The sequence below is a fragment of the Amblyraja radiata genome, unplaced genomic scaffold (genome assembly GCF_010909765.2).
Source record: "Amblyraja radiata isolate CabotCenter1 unplaced genomic scaffold, sAmbRad1.1.pri S160, whole genome shotgun sequence".
Classification (NCBI taxonomy): Eukaryota; Metazoa; Chordata; class Chondrichthyes; order Rajiformes; family Rajidae; genus Amblyraja; species Amblyraja radiata.
Genome location: NW_022630146.1, coordinates 156,385 through 177,084, shown reverse-complemented (window position 1 = coordinate 177,084; position 20,700 = coordinate 156,385). Strand labels below are relative to the sequence as shown.

Below are 20,700 nucleotides of genomic sequence, written 5' to 3'. Positions count from 1 at the left end.
GAGAAGGAATGGGTGATGTTTCAGGTTGAGACTCTTCTTCAGAAGTGATAGGTGGATATAGGTGAGGGAGACACAAGGAACTGCAGATGCTGGAATCTTGCATAGAACACAATATAGTTAGAAGCGCAGAATCTCTTGCCCAGAGTAGGGGAATCGAGGACCAGAGGACATGGGTTCAAGGTGAAGGGGAAAAGATTTAATAGGAATCTGAGGGGTGACTTTTCAACACAGGTGGGTGTATGGAACGAGCTGGTTGAGGCCGGGACTATCCTAACGTTTAAGTGTTTAAGAAGGAACTGCAGATGCTGGAAAATCGAAGGTAGACAAAAATGCTGGAGAAACTCAGCGGGTGCAGCAGCATCTATGGAGCGAAGGAAATAGGCAACGTTTCGGGCCGAAACCCTTCTTCAGAAAGTTAGACAGGTACCTATATGGGACCTTAATAAGTGTTGGCCGGTGTGGACTCGCTGGTGGTCAAGGCCACGGGACGGGCAGGGGAATGGACGCTCACCGCTGTGGGGTACGCCGGTGTTGCCACAGGCTGGACATGCGGGCGAATCCCTTGCCACACTCAGCGCACTCAAAGAGTCTCTCTCCGGTGTGTATCCGCCGCTGCTCCCGCAGCCCCCGTGCTCTCTTGAAACGCTTGTCGCGGTGGGAGCATCGGCTCGCCGGCGTGGGACCGCTGGTGCTGCCGCAACCCCCGCGAGCTGTCAAACGACTCGCCGCAGTACGGGCAGTCGTAGGGCTGGCCGCCGGTGTGCGCGTGCTGGTGGGACAGGGCGTGGGAGTCCGTGGCAAACAACGGGCTGGAGACGGGACTGTCGCCGGCGTGCGCCCGCTGGTGGGACTGCAGCCAGGAGGAGCGGGTGAAGCTCTTGCCGCACTGGGCGCAGGTGTAGGGGCGATCGCCACTGTGGGTGCGTCGGTGGTCCAGCATGTTGTTGGAGCGGATGAAGCCCTTGCCGCAGTCGCTGCAGGTGTAGGGCCGCTCCCCGGTGTGCATGCGCATGTGCTCTTTCAGTTCCGTGGGCGACTTGAAGCCTTTCAAGCAGTCGGAGCAGGTGAAGGGCCGCCGCACCCACCCGTGCATCCGCCTGTGCCGCCGCAGAGCCGCAGAACAGATGAAGCTCTTGCCGCAGTCGGAGCAGGTGAAGGGCCTGTGCACCCGCCCGTGCCGCCGCAGAGCCGCAGAACAGATGAAGCTCTTGCCGCAGGTGGAACAGCCATAGGGCCTCTCGCCCGTGTGCACCCGCCGGTGGACCGTCAGGTCCCGCGCCGAATAGTAGCTCTTGCCGCAGTCCGTGCAGTCGAAGGGGCGTTCTCCCGTGTGCACCCATCGGTGGATCTCCAGCTGGCTCGGGCACTGCCAGACCTTGCCACATACGTCGCACTCATAACGCTTCTTCTTGTTGTGCCCCGTCATGTGGTCCTCCATCGAAGCTCAGCCCCTCGAAGCTCAGCCCGCACACCGAGCAGATGAGGGGGGGCGGGGGGCTCACCGGCACCCTGGCCGCCCTCAAAGGCCGCTCACGTCCCTGTCTCTCCGTCCACAGCAACAGCTCATAAACCCTGCAGGAGGGGAACACAGAGGGTCAACAAGCTGGCAAACAGGACATTACAAACAATAGACAATAGACAAGCTGTCTAAGAATCCATCTCATAGAAACATAGACAATAGGTGCAGGAGTAGAGGCCATTCGGCCCTTCGAACCTGCACCGCCTTTCAATATGATCATGGCTGATCATCCAACTCAGTATCCTGTACCTGCCTTCTCTCCATACCCCCTGATCCCTTTAGCCACAAAGGCCACATCTAACTCCCTCTTAAATATAGCCAATGAACTGTGTGGCCTCAACTACCTTCTGTGGCAGAGAATTCCACAGATTCACCACTCTCTGTGTGTGAAAAAAAAATGTTTTTCTCATCTCGGTCCTAAAAGATTTCCCCCTTATCCTTAAACTCTGTGTGTGACCCCTTGTTCTGGAATTCCCCAACATCGGGAACAATCTTCCTGCATCTAGCCTGTCCAACCCCTTAAGAATTTTGTACGTTTCTATCAGATCCCCCCTCAATCTTCTGAATTCTAGCGAGTACAAGCAGAGTCTATCCAGTCTTTCTTCATATGAAAGTCCTGACATCCCAGGAATCAGTCTGGTGAACCTTCTCTGTACTCCCTCTATGGCAAGAATGTCTTTCCTCAGATTAGGAGACCAAAACTGTACGCAATACTCCAGGTGTGGTCTCACCAAGATCCTGTACAACTGCAGTAGAACCTCCCTGCTCCTATACTCAAATCCTCTATGGCAAGAATGTCTTTCCTCAGATTAGGAGACCAAAACTGCACGCAATACTCCAGGTGTGGTCTCACCAAGACCCTGTACAACTGCAGTAGAACCTCCCTGCTCCTATACTCAAATCCTCTATGGCAAGAATGTCTTTCCTCAGATTAGGAGACCAAAACTGTACGCAATACTCCAGGTGTGGTCTCACCAAGACCCTGTACAACTGCAGTAGAACCTCCCTGCTCCTATACTCAAATCCTCTATGGCAAGAATGTCTTTCCTCAGATTAGGAGACCAAAACTGTACGCAATACTCCAGGTGTGGTCTCACCAAGATCCTGTACAACTGCAGTAGAACCTCCCTGCTCCTATACTCAAATCCTCTATGGCAAGAATGTCTTTCCTCAGATTAGGAGACCAAAACTGTACGCAATACTCCAGGTGTGGTCTCACCAAGACCCTGTACAACTGCAGTAGAACCTCCCTGCTCCTATACTCAAATCCTCTATGGCAAGAATGTCTTTCCTCAGATTAGGAGACCAAAACTGTACGCAATACTCCAGGTGTGGTCTCACCAAGACCCTGTACAACTGCAGTAGAACCTCCCTGCTCCTATACTCAAATCCTCTATGGCAAGAATGTCTTTCCTCAGATTAGGAGACCAAAACTGTACGCAATACTCCAGGTGTGGTCTCACCAAGACCCTGTACAACTGCAGTAGAACCTCCCTGCTCCTAGACACAAATCCTTTTATCAAAAAGGTGCAGGAGTAGAGGCCATTTGGCCCTTCGAGCCAGCATCGCCATTCAATGTGATCATGGCTGATCATCCCCAATCAGTACCCCGTTCCTGCCTTCTACCCATATCCCCTGACACCGCTATTTTTAAGAGCCCTATCTAGCTCTCTCTTGAAAGCATCCAGAGAACCGGCCTCCACCGCCCTCTGAGGCAGAGAATTCCACAGACTCACCACTCTCTGTGAGAAAAAGTGTTTCCTCGTCTCCGTTCTAAATGGCCGACCCCTTATTCTTAAACTGTGTGTGTGTGTGTGGCCCCTGGTTCTGGACTCCCCCAACATCGGGAACATTGTGCTTGCAAGTATGGTGATGTGAGAATCAGAGAAGTGGCTGCAAGAAGGCCAGGGCTGGGATGTGAATATTCAAGGGTATACGTCCTATCGAAAAGACAGACAGGTGGGCAGAGGGGGTGGGGTAGCTCTGTTGGTGAGGAATGAAATTCAGTCCCTTGCGAGGAGATGTAGAGTCAGGAAGGAGAGAATGGAGGAATTGTAAGGGAAAGAAGACCTTAATGGGAGTTATCTACAGGCCCCCAAAGAGTAGCCTGGATATAGGGTGCAAGTTGAATCAAGAGTTATAACTGGCATGTCGCAAAGGTAATGCTACAGTACTTATAGAAACATAGAAAATAGGTGCAGGAGTAGAGGCCATTCGGCCCTTCGAGCCTGCACCGCCATTCAATATGATCATGGCTGATCATCCAACTCAGTATCCTGTACCTGCCTTCTCTCCATACCCCCTGATCCCTTTAGCCACAAAGGCCACATCTAACTCCCTCTTAAATATAGCCAATGAACTGTGTGGCCTCAACTACCTTCTGTGGCAGAGAATTCCACAGATTCACCACTCTCTGTGTGGGGAAAAAAAATGTTTTTCTCATCTCGGTCCTAAAGGATTTCCCCCTTATCCTTAAACTGTGTGTGTGGCCCCTTGTTCTGGACTTCCCCAATGTGAGGGATAAGATGATTAATCCACCACCATTGTGAGGGGCCGAACGGTTGTAGTCACCGACCTTGTGATGAGCCGAGCAGTTGGAATCACCAACCTTGTGATTCGAACAAATAGTCAGACCTTCAGAGCTGTTGATAACATTGTAGAATAACAAGATGAGGTAAGGAATGTAGCTGACAACACAGAAGCTATTCTTTAGGTCAAAGGCAATTAAGTAGGTTAGGGCACAGATACTGCGCATGCTTAATAAGTTAAATGAATATTAACTTTACGCCCCTCATGACAAAGAACCTAATTTAAATGTACATGCGATGTATGATGTGGGAGGAGAGGGAATGATTGATGACGCACGGAGGGGAGGGTTGGAAGATTGTGAACCTCGGTACCCTGATTGGAAGGGGTCAGAAGGGGAGGCGTCCGATCAATAAAGACTGTATACTGAATTGTATAAAACAAGACGTTTTTCCTTTGCTCGGTGTGTCTCAACTTGGAGAGGCACCCGATTCTGCAGACTCGCAAATAAAGCATTTCTTGTTTCCACGATTTAGTCTCTGAGTAGTGATTGTGAACACAAACAATATATCTCACAAGTTGGGGGATCGTCCGCGATCGCCACTCCGGCCGCTTGATGGAGGCACGAAAGGAAGGGAAGGTGCACCCTGCTGATTTCAGCAGTCTCTGATCTCCTTGCTTGCCGTCAGTGGTTTGAGCGAGTGATATTCGGACAAGAGACTCTGGAAACAAGAGGGAATCCGGTGAAAGGGATCAATCAATCGAGCAATTTCTGTGCACAGGACTCGGGTAAGAATATTGACTATTAAGTATTACTCGGGCGATTGGGTTCTGTTGGACGGGAAAAGATCTGACAGGGATGGGTAACCGGAACGGGCAAAGTAAGGGCCCGGGGAAAAAGGCTCAAACTGGTGAAGAGCCGCACATTCCGCCTGATAGTCCATTGGGGCGGATGTTGCACGGATGGGGTGAGGGGGGGGGGGGGGGTGAGGTGTGCGTCTGGCTTATTGAGACATCCGAAGAGTTGTCGGATTGAGAAATAAGTGGCGTTGGAACCCAACCCAAAGAACCCCCGTGGTCAGGGCATCTGCTCCTCCCGTGAGGGGGGGGGGGCAAGAACCAGGGACCCCAAACTTTCAAAGAAGAGAAAGAGGAAGGGGTGAATGGAGGGACCAAGGTTGGGGTCCCCCGGGAAATAAAGAACAAGGATCAGGGGGATGGCGAACCGGGCCATCCCGGTGTTATCATTGTCACAAAGAAGGACACTTTAAAAGAGAATGTCCAAAGATAAGGCATGAAGTACAATCGTACACACTGATGGAGGAATAGGGGGGTCAGGGGTTCCCCTCCTTGGGGTGTGTAGGACGTACACGGGAACCTTTGGTAAACTTAAAATTAGGTCCCCAAGGAGAAGACACGGTATTTATGGTAGACTCAGGGGCGGAAAGATCAAGTGTAACCAGGATACCGGAGGGAATGGGATTAGGGGAAAAGCAAGTCAAAATCTCTGGAGTAGGGGGAAAGGTAATGAAAGCTCCCGAGATAGAAGGAGTAATGGTAAGATATGAAAATCGAGAGGCCATGGAAGACTTAATCCTGGTGCCCCAGGCAGGAATAAATCTGATGGGAAGGGACTTACAAGTTCAATTAGGAATGGGCACAGCTCCCGTAGGTGGACAGATTATAGTACAACTATATAAATTGACGACCGAAGATGAAGAAAGAATAGTCTCACAGGTGTGGGCAAGAGAGGGAAATAGGGGAGGGCTAAGAATACCACCTCTGAGGATAGCCTTGCGAGAAGGAAGTGAAGTAGTACAAGTAAGACAGTATCCGATTTCAATGGAAGGAAGGAAAGGGCTGCAGCCAATTATAGAAAACTTACTGAAGGATGGAGTATTGGAGAGTTGTATGTCCCCCTACAACACGCCAATACTCCCTGTAAGAAAGACTGACGGAACGTTCCGACTGGTCCAGGACCTAAGAGAATTGAATAGGGTAGTTAGGGCTCGACACCCGGTAGTCCCAAATCCTTATACCATAATGGGACGTATACCCCCTAACCACAGGTGGTTCAGTGTGGTAGATCTGAAAGACGCCTTTTGGAGCTGCCCCCTGGCTGAGGAAAGTAGAGACCTCTTTGCATTCGAGTGGGAAAACCCAGACACACTGAGGAAGCAACAGTATCGATGGACTGTGCTCCCTCAGGGATTTACTGAATCCTCGAACCTGTTCGGGCAAATATAGAACAAGTATTAGAGGATGTTCCCAGGACCAATGGGACACAATTATTGCAGTACGTAGATGATTTGTTACTCTCAGGCGGAGAAGAAGAGCCAGTAAGGGATGCAACCATAACCCTCTTAAACTTTTTAGGGGAAAAGGGATTGAGAGTGTCCAAAAATAAACTACAATTTGTAGAACAGGAGGTTAAATATCTAGGACACCTGATTAGTGACGGGAAAAGGAGAATAAACCTGAAAGAATAGCTGGGATCACCGGGCTGCCGATGCCAAGGAACAAAAAAGAAATCAGGAAGTTTCTCGGGTTAATTGGATACTGTAGATTATGGATAGACAATTACACCCGACAAGTCAAGTTCTTGTATGATAAATTGTGTGAGGAGACTGATAAAGTACAATGGGATTCTGAGGACGAACAGAGATTTGGAGAAATAAAGAATAGCCTGATCACCGCACCGGTACTGACCCTCCCGTCCATTGATCAACCATTCCATCTCTTTGTTAATGCGGAGAATGGAATTGCGTTGGGGGTACTGACACAAAAGAGAGGAGGGAAGCGACAGCCAGTCGCATTCCTTTCTAAACTCTTGGATCCGGTATCACGAGGGTGGCCTGTATGTATTCAAGCGGTCGCAGCAACAGCAATATTAGTGGAAGAAAGTAGAAAATTGACATTTGGAGGTGACCTGGTAGTATCTACTCCCCACACGGTCCGGACAATACTAACTCAGAAGTCCAACCGGTGGTTGACTGACTCCAGGATCCTAAAGTACGAAGTGATACTTATGGAAAAAGACGATTTGACCATTCTGACCGATAAGAATTTAAACCCTTCCCAGTTTTTATACTCGGCGGACGACGAGCAGGAAGGGCAGAGACCAGAACACTACTGTAGCGAAGTTATAGAACTACAGACCAAGAGCAGGGAGGATTTGGAGAAGCAGCCTCTGGTAGAGGGAGAAAGGTGGTTTATAGACGGTTCTTCCCGCTGTATAAATGGAAAAAGATATAGTGGGTATGCCGTAATAGGAGGAGAAGGATTTGAAGGAGTGGAAGCGGGCAGTTTGCCAGGTAGTTGGTCGGCTCAGTCATGTGAATTGTATGCCTTAATACGGGCGTTAGAATTGTTGGAGGGGAAGGAAGGAACGGTGTACACCGACTCCAAATATGCATTTGGAGTAGTGCACATGTTTGGGAGAATATGGAAAGAAAGGGGGATGATTACAGCAAGAGGAAAGGAGTTGGCACATGAGCAATTAATTGAGAAGGCGCTGGAAGCATTACATTTGCCAGAAAGGATAGCGGTGGTCCAGGTGGCGGGACACCAAAAGGGGAACTCATTAGAAGCAAGGGGAAATGAAGCGGCAGACGGAGCCGCCAAAAAGGCAGCGACAGAAGGAACAGTGAGGATGTTGTCTTTAATACCATTAAGGGAAGGAGTAGGAAAGATACCTGTATTCTCACAGGAGGAGGAGGACAAAATGAATGAGTTAGGGGCTCGGCGTTCCACTGACGGGAGGTGGTGGACACCGGATGGGAAACAAATGTTAACCAAAGGATTAACTCGGGATTTGATGACACAACTGCACTCCCAGTCACATTGGGGAGCGCAGGCCCTGTGTGACACACTACTACGGACCTACGCTTGCCGAGGTATCTATACTTTGGCTAAGCAGACAGTCTCCGGTTGTGTGTTATGTCAGAGGGTTAACAAGAAGGTAATGAGAGCTGTCCCTGGTGGAGGACAACAATTGGCTATAAGACCCTTCCAGAGAATACAGGTAGATTTTACAGAACTTCCAAGAATACAAAGGTGGAAGTACCTCCTAGTAGTTGTAGACCATTTCACCAGGTGGGTGGAAGCATTTCCCACGATAAATGCCACCGCTCAGGCAGTAACCCGGATATTATTAGAACAAATCATTCCCCGATACGGGGTCATCGAATCCATAGATTCCGACCGAGGAACACATTTGCCTCTAAGGTTCACCTGTTGGTTTGCAGTACCTTGGGAATAAATTGGAAATTGCATACACCCTGGCACCCCCAGAGTTCTGGGCGAGTGGAAAGGATGAATGCAACCCTTAAAACACAGATAACTAAGTTAATGGAGGAAACCAGACTACCCTGGACTAAGTGTTTACCAATTGCATTATTAAGAATACGAACGGCACCCCGTAAAGATATTGCGGTGTCTCCCTACGAAATGTTGTTTGGGCTGCCCTATCTTGGAAAGGTAGAGGGCACGCCGACCTTCGAAGGCAGCGATGTGTTCCTGAGGAACTATTTACTGGCAGTGTCTCGTTCCCTTGCAGAATTAAAAATAAAAGGACTGTTGGCACAAAGTCCACCACTCGACTTTCCAATACACGATATAAAGGCCGGTGACTGGGTACTGATTAAAAGTTGGAAGGAGGAGAAACTGCAGCCCCGGTGGACTGGCCCATACCTGGCATTGCTGACAACGGAGACAGCAGTACGAACAAAAGAACAAGGGTGGACACATGCGACCCGGGTTAAAGGACCCGTTGACCCGCCGTCAGTTCCCGAGAAAGACGATCAGTGGACGGTAAAACCAGGGAATAAGCCCCTGGCATTAACTGTATGAAACTAACAGCATGAAAAGAGCAGTTGTAGTATTACTAACTATGTATGTAACCATTATAAGAAGTGTTAATAACTGTGATAAGTGCTACCATCCTATCAGATATGGAGGGCGAACAACCAGATCATTTACCTATCATTCCCATGTAAGTGATGTTTGCTACGACCTAAGGACTAGAGCTGTTTGTCAGGACGAGGGGAGGGGGTATTATGTAGTAGAAAATAAGGGACATGTAGGAAGTGTTGGGCACATTACCTGCCCAAAAGGGGAGAAATGGGTCTGCATGACCAAGAGAGGACAGTTAGGCATCCCTTCCCGAGCCAGGGAGGAAACATTAGACAAAAAGAAGGAGGTAGTGATAGGGAAGTTAGCAGAAGCAGTAGTCAACAAACCTCCCCCACCTTCCCAGCCTCAACTGCACCAGACTATGTATGATGAAATAAAGCAGCAGATTAAGATCCCCGAAGTGGGGAGAAACCTGTTTGTGGACTGGTGGCCATGGAGAGGATCTATCATTGAGGTATGGAACCTGATAAAGTGGAATTTGACGGTGGGAAGAGATCGAAGTCCCCAGGAATGGGTCCTGACACACACCCCAGTTGGAACTGAGTGTATCGCCAGGCCCTGGGCAAAGGATGCCATCCTAGTAGGCAGCAGCCCCTGCCAGCGCATCATCACCCAGTGGCCAAATCAATCCCGAGTGTGGTGGCCAGAGGAACCTCAATGGTATCCCACTGTAAAGGATGAAGGAAACTGTACTATCTGGATGAAGACTGATGGAAGCGAATCGACTGGATTATGGAATTGCACCGGGAACAACCCTTACCAGGGAATCCCAGTGTTGCAGGACATATGGGACAATGTTACCTCTAGTGGACCGGCCCCTGAAGGACTGCTATGGATATGCGGACACAAGGCATACTCGGTATTGCCAGAAAAATGGAGTGGGACTTGTTTAATTGGACTGGTACAACCAGGGTTTTTTCTGTTGACCACTGAGGAGGGGCGGTCGCTAGGCACACCCATCTTTGACGATCTACACCGAACGAAGAGAGGAATGGACATCGGAAAATGGGAAAATGATGAGTGGCCACCTGCAAGAATCATCTCATATTATGGACCAGCCACTTGGGCACAGGACGGATCCTGGGGCTACCGGACCCCAGTGTATATGTTAAATCGGATCATAAGACTACAGGCAGTGCTGGAAGTAATTACTAACCAGACTGCATCTGCACTAGAGATGTTGGCAAAGCAGCAGACACAGATGAGAACAGCGATATACCAAAACCGTTTGGCCTTAGACTACTTACTAGCCGAAGAGGGAGGAGTATGCGGAAAATTCAACCTCTCTAATTGCTGCCTAAACATAGATGACAACGGGCAAGCAGTAATGGATATATCAGAAGGAATCAGAAAAATAGCACATGTCCCGGTACAGAGATGGAACACAATCATGGGAGCAGGATGGTGGGATTACATTTTAGGAGGAGCCTGGTGGAAAGCGGTGGGACTGGTGATTTTATGGGCATTAGCTGCATTGATCATTATCCCCTGTTGCATACCATGTCTCAGGGTTCTTATAGCTAGAAGTATACGCCAAATGCAGGCAGTTGTAGTCCCCATGTGGGAGAAAGGGGGCGTCCAGAAGATAATGATAATGAGGCCGAGAGAGGACCCAGAGGAAAGAGAGATAAGAAGAATGTTATTAGCTTTGGAACAGCAGGAAGTCTAGGAATGGGGTTTAATACAGGATGCGTAGCAAAAGAAAAAGGGAGGATTGTGAGGGATAAGATGATTAAACCACCATCATTGTGATGGGCCGAGTAGCTGTAATCACCAACCTTGTGATTCCAACAAACAGTCAGACCTTCAGAGCTGTTGATAACATTGTAGAATAACAAGATAAGGTAAGGAATGTAGCTGACAACACAGAAGCTATTCTTTAGGTCAAAGGCAATTAATTAGGTTAGGGCACAGATACTGCGCATGCTTAATAAGTTAAATGAATATTAACTTTACGCCCCTCATGACAAAGAACCTAATTTAAATGTACATGCGATGTATGATGTGGGAGGAGAGGGAATGATTGATGACGCACGGAGGGGAGGGTTGGAAGATTGTGAACCTCGGTACCCTGATTGGAAGGGGTCAGAAGGGGAGGCGTCCGATCAATAAAGACTGTATACTGAATTGTATAAAAATAGACGTTTTTCCTTTGCTCGGTGTGTCTCAACTTGGAGAGGCACCCGATTCTGCAGACTCGCAAATAAAGCATTTCTTGTTTCCACGATTTAGTCTCTGAGTAGTGATTGTGAGCACAAACAATATATCTCACACAGTGAAATGAAAAGGGGCAATGCTCGCGGATTGTGCAAAAAAAAAACCCCACTACAAAACAGAATTGAACAGAATCACATATTCACATATTAACTATTTGCGGGAGTCAAAAAAGAAAAAACAGCAATTAAAAAATACATCACCCAACAGTAAATCGGTACTGTACAGTTAGCCCCTAGTGAGATAGGAGTTTACAGTCCTAATGGCCTCTGGTAAGAAACTCCTTCTCATCCTCTCCGTTTTCACAGCATGACAGCGGAGGCGTTTGCCTGACAGTAGCAGCTGGAAGAGTCCGTTACTGGGGTGGAAGGGGTCCCCCATAATGTAGCTAGCTCTGGATCTGCACCTTCTGATGTATAGTTCCTGCAGAGGATTTGAGTATAGGAGCAGGGAGGTTCTACTGCAGTTGTACAGGGTCTTGGTGAGACCACACCTGGAGTATTGCGTACAGTTTTGGTCTCCTAATCTGAGGAAAGACATTCTTGCCATAGAGGATTTGAGTATAGGAGCAGGGAGGTTCTACTGCAGTTGTACAGGGTCTTGGTGAGACCACACCTGGAGTATTGCGTACAGTTTTGGTCTCCTAATCTGAGGAAGGACATTCTTGCCATAGAGGGAGTACAGAGAAGGTTCACCAGACTGATTCCTGGGATGTCAGGACTTTCATATGAAGAAAGACTGGATAGACTCGGCTTGTACTCGCTAGAATTTAGGAGATTGAGGGGGGATCTTATAGAAACTTACAAAATTCTTAAGGGGTTGGACAGGCTAGATGCAGGAAGATACTTCTTGATGTTGGGGAAGTCCAGAACAAGGGGCCACACACACAGTTTAAGGATAAGGGGGAAATCTTTTAGGACCGAGATGAGAAAAACATTTTTCACACACAGAGAGTGGTGAATCTGTGGAATTCTCTGCCACAGAAGGTAGTTGAGGCCACAGTTCATTGGCTATATTTAAGAGGGAGTTAGATGTGGCCCTTGTGGCTAAAGGGATCAGGGGGTATGGAGAGAAGGCAGGTACAGGATACTGAGTTGGATGATCAGCCATGATCATATTGAATGGCGGTGCAGGCTCGAAGGGCCGAATGGCCTCTACTCCTGCACCTATTGTCTATGTTTCTATACAGTGACAGTTACGAATGACTCAGAAAACACTACACATTAATAATAATAAAACATTAATGATAAATAGAGCCAGCATGTTTAGGCACTCAAAAAACTCTGAAACATGCAGGCAAAAAGGTAAAATAAAATTATAAAAAAGGCACAATAAATGCATTTATTTCCACCACCAAAATATGGTTTAAAATGATAATATAAAGGCACACTACATTAAATGACTGGTTGCACATAATTTACAAGCATTGATTTCAAATTATCTGGTGTTAAACTATGCGGTCTGTCAGACAGAATATGCTTCATTTGTGGAAATCTTCTTTCTACCCCAGCTGAGGTCACTGGTGCATACCCGAAACAAGCTACAGACTCCATATTCAAGTCGGCATCTTGTGCATTACAACTACCTTTGAGAACTTTAGCTATGTTTTGTATTTCTTCAAGATCTTTGTTAGCTAAAATCACTCTCACATTTTCCTTGGATGTCGTTGCCTCCATCGCCAGGAACTTTACGAATATCGTCAGTTACTTTGTTGAAAACCTGTAAGTTATTGACTAATGTTTTCGCCACGTTTCTCAAGGGAAGTGATAGCTTGTGGGAAGCTTGCAAAATTGGAAGCAATAAACACAAGATCGCGGTGGAGGGACTTTTTCTGCATGATTTCAATACAATACAATACAATTTATTTGTCATTTGAACCCCATTGAGGTTCCAACGAAATGTTGTTTCTGCAGTCATACACACAAGAAAGAACCAAGACACAACACAATTTACACAAACATCCATCACAGCGCATCTCCTCCTCGCTGTGATGGAAGGCAAAGACTTATCTCTCCCCTGCACTCCCCATTCCCCTCCCGATGTCAGAGTCAAAGCCCCCGTCGGGCGATGGTAATTGTCCCGCGGCCATTAACGCCGCGCCGGGCGATGCAAGGCCGCGCTCCGGGTCTTGTTGTTGGAGCCCCCGGCGTGCGCTAGCAAAGTCCCGCAGCCATTCCAAACCGCGCCGGGCGATGATGAAAGGCCCCGCTCCAGGTACTCTTCAACCCCGTAACTCGGGCGGGAGAAGTCGCCGTTGCGGAAGCCCCGAAAAGCGGTCTCCCAGCAGGGACCCGCGGGCTCCCGGTGTCACTGTCCACCAGACCTGCGGTTGGAGCCTCCGAATCGCCGGGGTCGGGTCGCAGCAGCCGAGCGCCACCACAGCTCCACCCGCTCCGAACTCGGCCAGCTCCGCGATGGTGAGTAGGTCCGCAGGCTCCGTGACTGGAGCCCCAGGTCGTTCCTGCCGGAGGCCGCTCCACGTTGCTCAGCCCCAACGACAACGGAGACCCGACAGGGAAAAGGTCGGGTTCTCCGTGCAGGGGATAGATTTTAAAAGTTTCCCCGCCCCCCACACACATACACAAAAATAAAAATAATAAAAAGACTGGTTGCACATAATTCACAAGCATTTTTTTCAAATTATCTGGTGTTAAACTATGCTGTCTGTCAGACAGAATATGCTTCATTTGTGGAAATCTTCTTTCTACCCCAGCTGAGGTCACTGGTGCATACCCGAAACAAGCTACAGACTCTATATTCAAGTCGGCATCTTGGGCATTACAACTACCTTTGAGAACTTTAGCTATGTTTTGTATTTCTTCAAGAGAGTTAGCTAAAATCACTCTCACATTTTCCTTGGATGTCGTTACCTCCATCGCCAGGAACTTTACGAATATCGTCAGTTACTTTGTTGAAAACCTGTAAGTTATTGACTAATGTTTCGCCACGTTTCTCAAGGGAAAGTTCGCAAAATTGGAAGCAATAAACACAAGATCGCGGTGGAGGGACTTTTTCTGCATGATTTCAATGACGATCCTGACTGCAGCAGATTCTTCTCCTTCAAAACAGAAGACGATTTATTTTATCTTTTCAAAATTTGCAGCATTGTAGAGTACAGCAGAGAGCTATGTACCCCACCTAGTCAAAAATGGGCTGAGGACGTTGCGGAATCTCGGGCGCCATTTCCTTGAACAACTGCACACGTGACGGTGCGTTGAGGAAGATTTTCTTGACATTGGAAACTAGGCGATCGACATTTGGAAACAAGCTACATATGTGTCAAGTCAAGTCAAGCGTATTCGTCACATACACATAGTGCAGTGAAATGAAAAGTGGCAATGCTCGCGGACTTTGTGCAAAAAGACAAACAAACAAACTACGAACAGAATCACATATTCTTTTACATATTAAATATTGTGGGCGGAAGGAAAAAGGGGAAAAACCAGCAATTTAAAAAAAAGCAGTAGAGTGGTCCAGTAAAAGTTAGTCCCTAGTGAGATAGGAGTTTACAGTCCTAATGGCCTCTGGGAAGAAACTCCTTCTCAACCTCTCCGTTCTCACCGCATGGCAACGGAGGCGTTTGCCTGACCGTAGCAGCCGGAACAGTCCGTTGCAGGGGTGGAAGGGGTCTCCCATGATCTTATTGGCTCGGGAGTTGCACCTCCTGATGTATAGTTCCTGCAGGGGGGCGAGTGAAGTTCCCATAGGGCGTTCGGCCGAACGCACACTATTCTCTGCAGAGCCTTCTTGTCCTGGGCAGAGCAATTCCCAAACCAGATTGTAATGTTTCCGGACAAGATGCTTTCCACAGCCGCTGAGTAGAAGTGCTTGGCAATTCTATGAAGTCCTTGAGCTAAGCATGTCAAATGCAACATTTAGGGGAATAAAACTGTCACAAACAGAAGAACATTCTCGTGCTTTATACCTTCTGGCCAAAGTACAGCAACTGAGCAATAGTTGAGCTGTTTGACCTCCAATACTTCCGATGTCAACAAATACTCCTTTGATGGATGACCTGCCTCCATTGTACCGATGACCACATTGGCAACATATCTCCCCACAGCATTGTCTCCTCTTTTGAGATGCATATTTTGTTGCATGCAACTTCATCTCTAATTTTCTACACAACAATGTTGAAGTTGCTGTCAACATAGTTTTTCCGTAATGACTCACTCAGTATATGTTCCTCTGTGTATTTCTCTAAAAAACCTCTGAGAGATTTGTTTTCCAATTTCCACAGTGGAATTCCAGCATCAATGAATGCCTTGCACAGAGCACTCAAAAACTCAGATTTGCGACTGGACCCAGCAGTAAATGTAGTGAGGAGACAAGCTTGGGTATTTCATAGAAACATAGAACATAGGTGCAGGAGTAGAGGCCATTCGGCCCTTCGAGCCTGCACCGCCATTCGATATGATCATGACTGATCATCCAACTCAGTATCCCGTACCTGCCTTCTCTCCATACCCCCTGATCCCTTTAGCCACAAGGGCCACATCTAACTCCCTCTTAAATATAGCCAATGAACTGTGGCCTCAACTACCTTCTGTGGCAGAGAATTCCACAGATTCACCACTCTCTGTGTGTAAAAAATGATTTTCTCATCCCGGTCCTAAAAGACTTCCCTCTTATCCTTAAACTGTGACCCCTAGTTCTGGACTTCCCCAACATCGGGAACAATCTTCCTGCATCTAGCCTGTCCAACCCCTTAAGAATTTTGTAAGTTTCTATAAGATCCCCCCTCAATCTTCTAAATTCTAGCGAGTACAAACTGAGTCTATCCAGTCTTTCTTCGTATGAATGTCCTGACATCCCAGGAATCAGTCTGGTGAACCTTCTCTGTACTCCCTCTATGGCAAGAATGTCTTTCCTCAGATTAGGAGACCAAAACTGTACGCAATACTCCAGGTGTGGTCTCACCAAGACCCTCTGACCAAAACATCCTCTCCAGGTCCACTCTTTCCAGGGCTTTCACTATTCGGTATGAAACACATTCTTGCCATAGAGGGAGTACAGAGAAGGTTCACCAGACTGATTCCTGGGATGTCAGGACTTTCATATGAAGAAAGACTGGATAGACTCGGCTTGTACTCGCTGGAATTTAGAAGATTGAGGGGGGATCTTGTAGAAACTTACAAAATTCTTAAGGAGTTGGACAGGCTAGATGCAGGAAGATTGTTCCCGATGTTGGGGAAGTCCAGAACAAGGGGCCACACACAATTTAAGGATAAGAGGGAAGTCTTTTAGGACCGAGATGAGAAAAACTTTTTTCACACAGAGAGTGGTGAATCTGTGGAATTCTCTGCCACAGAAGGTAGTTGAGGCCACAGTTCATTGGCTATATTTAAGAGGGAGTTAGATGTGGCCCTTGTGGCTAAAGGTATCAGGGGGTATGGGGAGAAGGCAGGTACAGGATACTGAGTTGGATGATCAGCCATGATCATATTGAATGGCGGTGCAGGCTCGAAGGGCAAAATGGCCTCCTCCTGCACCTATTTTCTATGTTTCTAAAGATGTGCTGCCACAGGCCAGACATGCGGGTGAAACCCTTGCCACACTCATCGCACACAAAGGGTCACTCTCCGGTGTGCAACCGCAGGTGCTCCCGCAGCCCCAGTGCGCTCTTGAAACACTTGGCACAGTGGGAGCAGGAGAAGGGGCGCTCGCCGGTGTGGGTGCGCTGGTGCACCAGCAGGTTGGTGGAGATGGTGAAGCCCTTGCCGCAGTCGCCGCAGGTGTAGGGGCATTCCCCCGTGTGCAGGCGCCTGTGCACCTTCAGGTTCGTGGACGACTTGAAGCCTTTGCCGCAGTCGGAGCAGGTGAAGGGCCGCTCGCTGCTGTGCACCCGCAGGTGCACCCGCAGCCCTGACGACTGGGTGAAGCTCTTGCCGCATGTGGAGCAGCCATAGGGCTTCTCGCCCGTGTGCACCCGCTGGTGGATCTTTAGCTCATGTGCCCTCATGAAGCCCTTGCCACAGTCGGAGCAGGTGAAGGGCCTGGGGTAGGGCCGGTCGCGGGCGTGCATCTGCTGGTGGGACAGCAGGCTGGAGGAGCAGGTAAAGCCCTTGCCGCACTGGGCGCAGGTGTAGGGCCGCTCGCCGGTGTGGACACGCTGGTGCTCCAGTAGCCTGGTGGTGCCGGTGAAGCCCTTGCCGCAGTCGCTGCAGGTGTAGGGGCGTTCCCCCGTGTGCAGGAGCCGGTGCCTCTTCAGGTCCGTGGACAACTTGAAGCCTTTGCCGCAGTCGGGGCAGGCAAAGGGCCGCTCGCTGCTGTGCACCAGCCGGTGCACCCGCAGCCTTGGCAACTGGGAAAAGCTCTTGCCACAGGTGGAGCAGGTGAAGGGGCGTTCTCCCGTGTGCACCCGCCGGTGGGTCTCCAGGTCGCTCGGGCGCTGCCAGGCCTTGCCGCACACGTCGCACTCATAACGCTTCTCCTTGTTGTGCCCCGTCATGTGGTCCTCCATCGAAGCTCAGCCCCTCGAAGCTCGGCCCGCACACCGAGCAGATGGGGGGAGGGGGGCTCACCGGCACCCTGGCCACCCCCAATGTCCTCGGACGTCTCCGTCTCTCCGTCCACAGCAACGGCTCCTAAGCCCTGCAGGAGGGGAACACAGATCGTCAACAAGCTGCCAAACGGGACATAGAAACATAGAAAATAGGTGCAGGAGTAGGCCATTCGGCCCTTCGAGCCTGCACCGCCATTCAATATGATCATGGCTGATCATCCAACTCAGTATCCTGTACCTGCCTTCTCTCCATACCCCCTGATCCCGTTAGCCACAAGGGCCACATCTAACTCCCTCTTAAATATAGCCAATGAACTGTGGCCTCAACTACCTTCTGTGGCAGAGAATTCCACAGATTCACCACTCTCTGTGTGAAAAATGTTTTTCTCATCTCGGTCCTAAAAGATTTCCCCCTGATCCTTAAAATGTGTGTGGCCCCTTGTTCTGGACTTCCCCAACATCGGGAACAATCTTCCTGCATCTAGCCTGTCCAACCCCTTAAGAATGTTGTACGTTTCTATAAGATCCCCCCCTGTTTCCGCGCTGCATCTCTAAACCAAACTGAACCAAAGAAGGGTCTCGACACAAAACGTCACCCATTCTTTCTCTCCATGGATGCTGCCTGTCCCGCTGAGTTACTCCAGCACTTTGCGTCTATCTTCTCCACAGATGCTGCCTGTCCCACTGAGTTACTCCAGCACTTTGCGTCTATCTTCTCCACAGATGCTGCCTGACCCGCTGAGTTACTCCAGCACTTTGCGTCTGTCTTCTCCACAGATGCTGCCTGACCCGCTGAGTTACTCCAGCACTTTGCGTCTATCTTCTCCACAGATGCTGCCTGACCCGCTGAGTTACTCCAGCACTTTGTCATAGAGTCATAGTGATACAGCGTGGAAACAGGCCCTTTGGCCCAACTTGCCCACACCAACCAACATGTCCCAACTTGGTCCACATCCCTCCAAACTTGTTCTTATCCATGTACTTGTCAAACTGTTTCTTAAACGATGGGATTGTCCCAGCCTCAACTACCTGAATTTGAGCATATTACACCAATTCTTAAATCCTTACATTGGCTCCCTGTATGTCAGAGAATTGATTTTAAAATCCTGCTGCTCACCTATAAATCACTACATGGTTTAGGGCCAAAGTATATCACTGACATGCTTCCACTATATAAGCCTTCTAGACCGCTAAGATCTTCTGAAACCAATCTGCTAGTGATTCCCAGAGTAAATACAAAACATGGGAAAGCAGGATTTAGTTACTATGCAACAAATAGCTGGAATAAACTTCCTGAAGATTTAAGACTTGCCTCAACTTTGACCACTTTTAAAACAAGACTGAAAACTTTTATGTTTACTTTAGCTTTCAGCTAAATCTTAACTACATTGCACTTTTAACTTTTGCACTTTTTATAATGCATTTTTAATTTTGCTTTTCTTTTCTTTTAGTTCTTCTATTTTATTTCATTTTATTATTTCATTTATTGTATTAAAGTCACCCCTCAGATTCCAATTAAATCTTTTCCCCTTCACCCTGAACCCGTGTCCTCTGGTCCTCGATTCCCCTACTCTGGGCAAGAGACTCTGTGCGTCTGTCTACCCGATCTATTCCCCTGGTGATTTTGTACACCTCTATGAGATCGCCCCTCATCCTCCTGCTCTCCAAGGAATAGAGTCCCAGCCTCCTCCACCTCTCCCTGTAGCTCACACCCTTCTTTCTTCTTCTATGTGGTGTTTTTTGGCGGTTGGCAAACAACTTTTTTGGTGCATTACCGCCACCAACTGGCATGGAGTGTGGATCAAACAACACCATTACATATACTAATAACCTATATCCTTCCGAACAAATTGGTTACCCTAAGAAAATGCAACAGGATTTGATAGCACTTATATGAACTTCCTTGCAAAATATCTACCAAATCAAATTGTATTCTTTCTTTTCTGAACTGCTCACTCATCCGTTCTCTCTCCTCCTCATACCTCTCACAATGTACAATGACATGCTCTATTGTCTCTTCTTGCCCACAGTATTCACATCTACCTGTATTATGCTTGCCTATTATAAAAAGTGTACTGTTCAGACCAGTGTGTCCAAATCTAATTCTTGAGATTACTGTCTCCTCTTTTCTGTTTTTTCCTGCACATCTCATTTCTCCCACTTTCCTCTGGACTCTGTAGAACCACCGTCCTTTCCGCTCTTCATCCCATTGCTTTTGCCATCTTTCCTTCAGTCTTTGCTTAATAATGTCTTTGATTTCAGTTTTACCTATGTTAATACTTAAATCAATTTTACTTCTTTTTGCTACCTCTTTTGCTACCTTATCTGCCATTTCGTTTCCTCTAATGCCAATGTGTGCTGGTACCCATAAAAATATGACTGTAAGCCCCATCATTTGAATTCTGAATAGTGTTTGTTGTATTTCAATCAAAATGTCTGGTCTACTGTCTGAATGGCTGTGCTGTAAACTCTTTATTGCTAAACCTGAATCTGAGCAAATAACTGTCCTTAAAGGCCTAGTATCCTCGACCCACTGTACCGCTAACAATATTGCAATCATTTCACCTGTGTATACTGAGACCTCATTATTGATCCTCTTCCCTACTTTGATGTGAAATTCTGGTACAATAAATGCTACTCCTACTTTATCTACTGAATCTTTTGATGCATCTGTATAAATTTGGACAAAACTGTAGTATCTGTCAATGTATTCCTGTATGATGACTGAATTATACCTATGTTGTTTATCCTTGTTTTCCTGTTCTAATGTTGTAAAGTCTACTGTTGCATCTGGAAGTATCCAAGGTGGAATTGAAGGTAATGGAACTGTTGGAACCACATTTAATTGTGCTATGCCGATTTGTACTGCTCTCTGGGTCACTGTCCATCCAAAACTTTTTGTTTCCCGTCTCTCCTTTTCCCAGCATGGTTTGACAGTAACTTGTGCTGGGTGTTCTTGACTGTGGCCCTGTAGGTTAATCCAGTAATTTAATGAAAGCTGTATCCTTCTCATCTCTAGAGG

At 47.9% G+C, this 20,700-nt stretch overlaps 1 protein-coding gene across 1 annotated transcript; it reads right to left on the bottom strand.

Moving 5' to 3' along the window:
- Nucleotides 1-486: 486 nt before the first annotated feature.
- On the bottom strand, nt 487-17,714 carry LOC116969354 (zinc finger protein 239-like). Its single transcript, XM_033016217.1, has 2 exons — nt 16,973-17,714; nt 487-1,044 (listed from the first exon to the last, which is right to left on the bottom strand). Exons 1-2 carry the CDS (start codon nt 17,634-17,636, stop codon nt 581-583), a joined length of 1,128 nt encoding a protein of 375 aa, XP_032872108.1. The 5' UTR covers nt 17,637-17,714; the 3' UTR covers nt 487-580.
- Nucleotides 17,715-20,700: the final 2,986 nt, after the last annotated feature.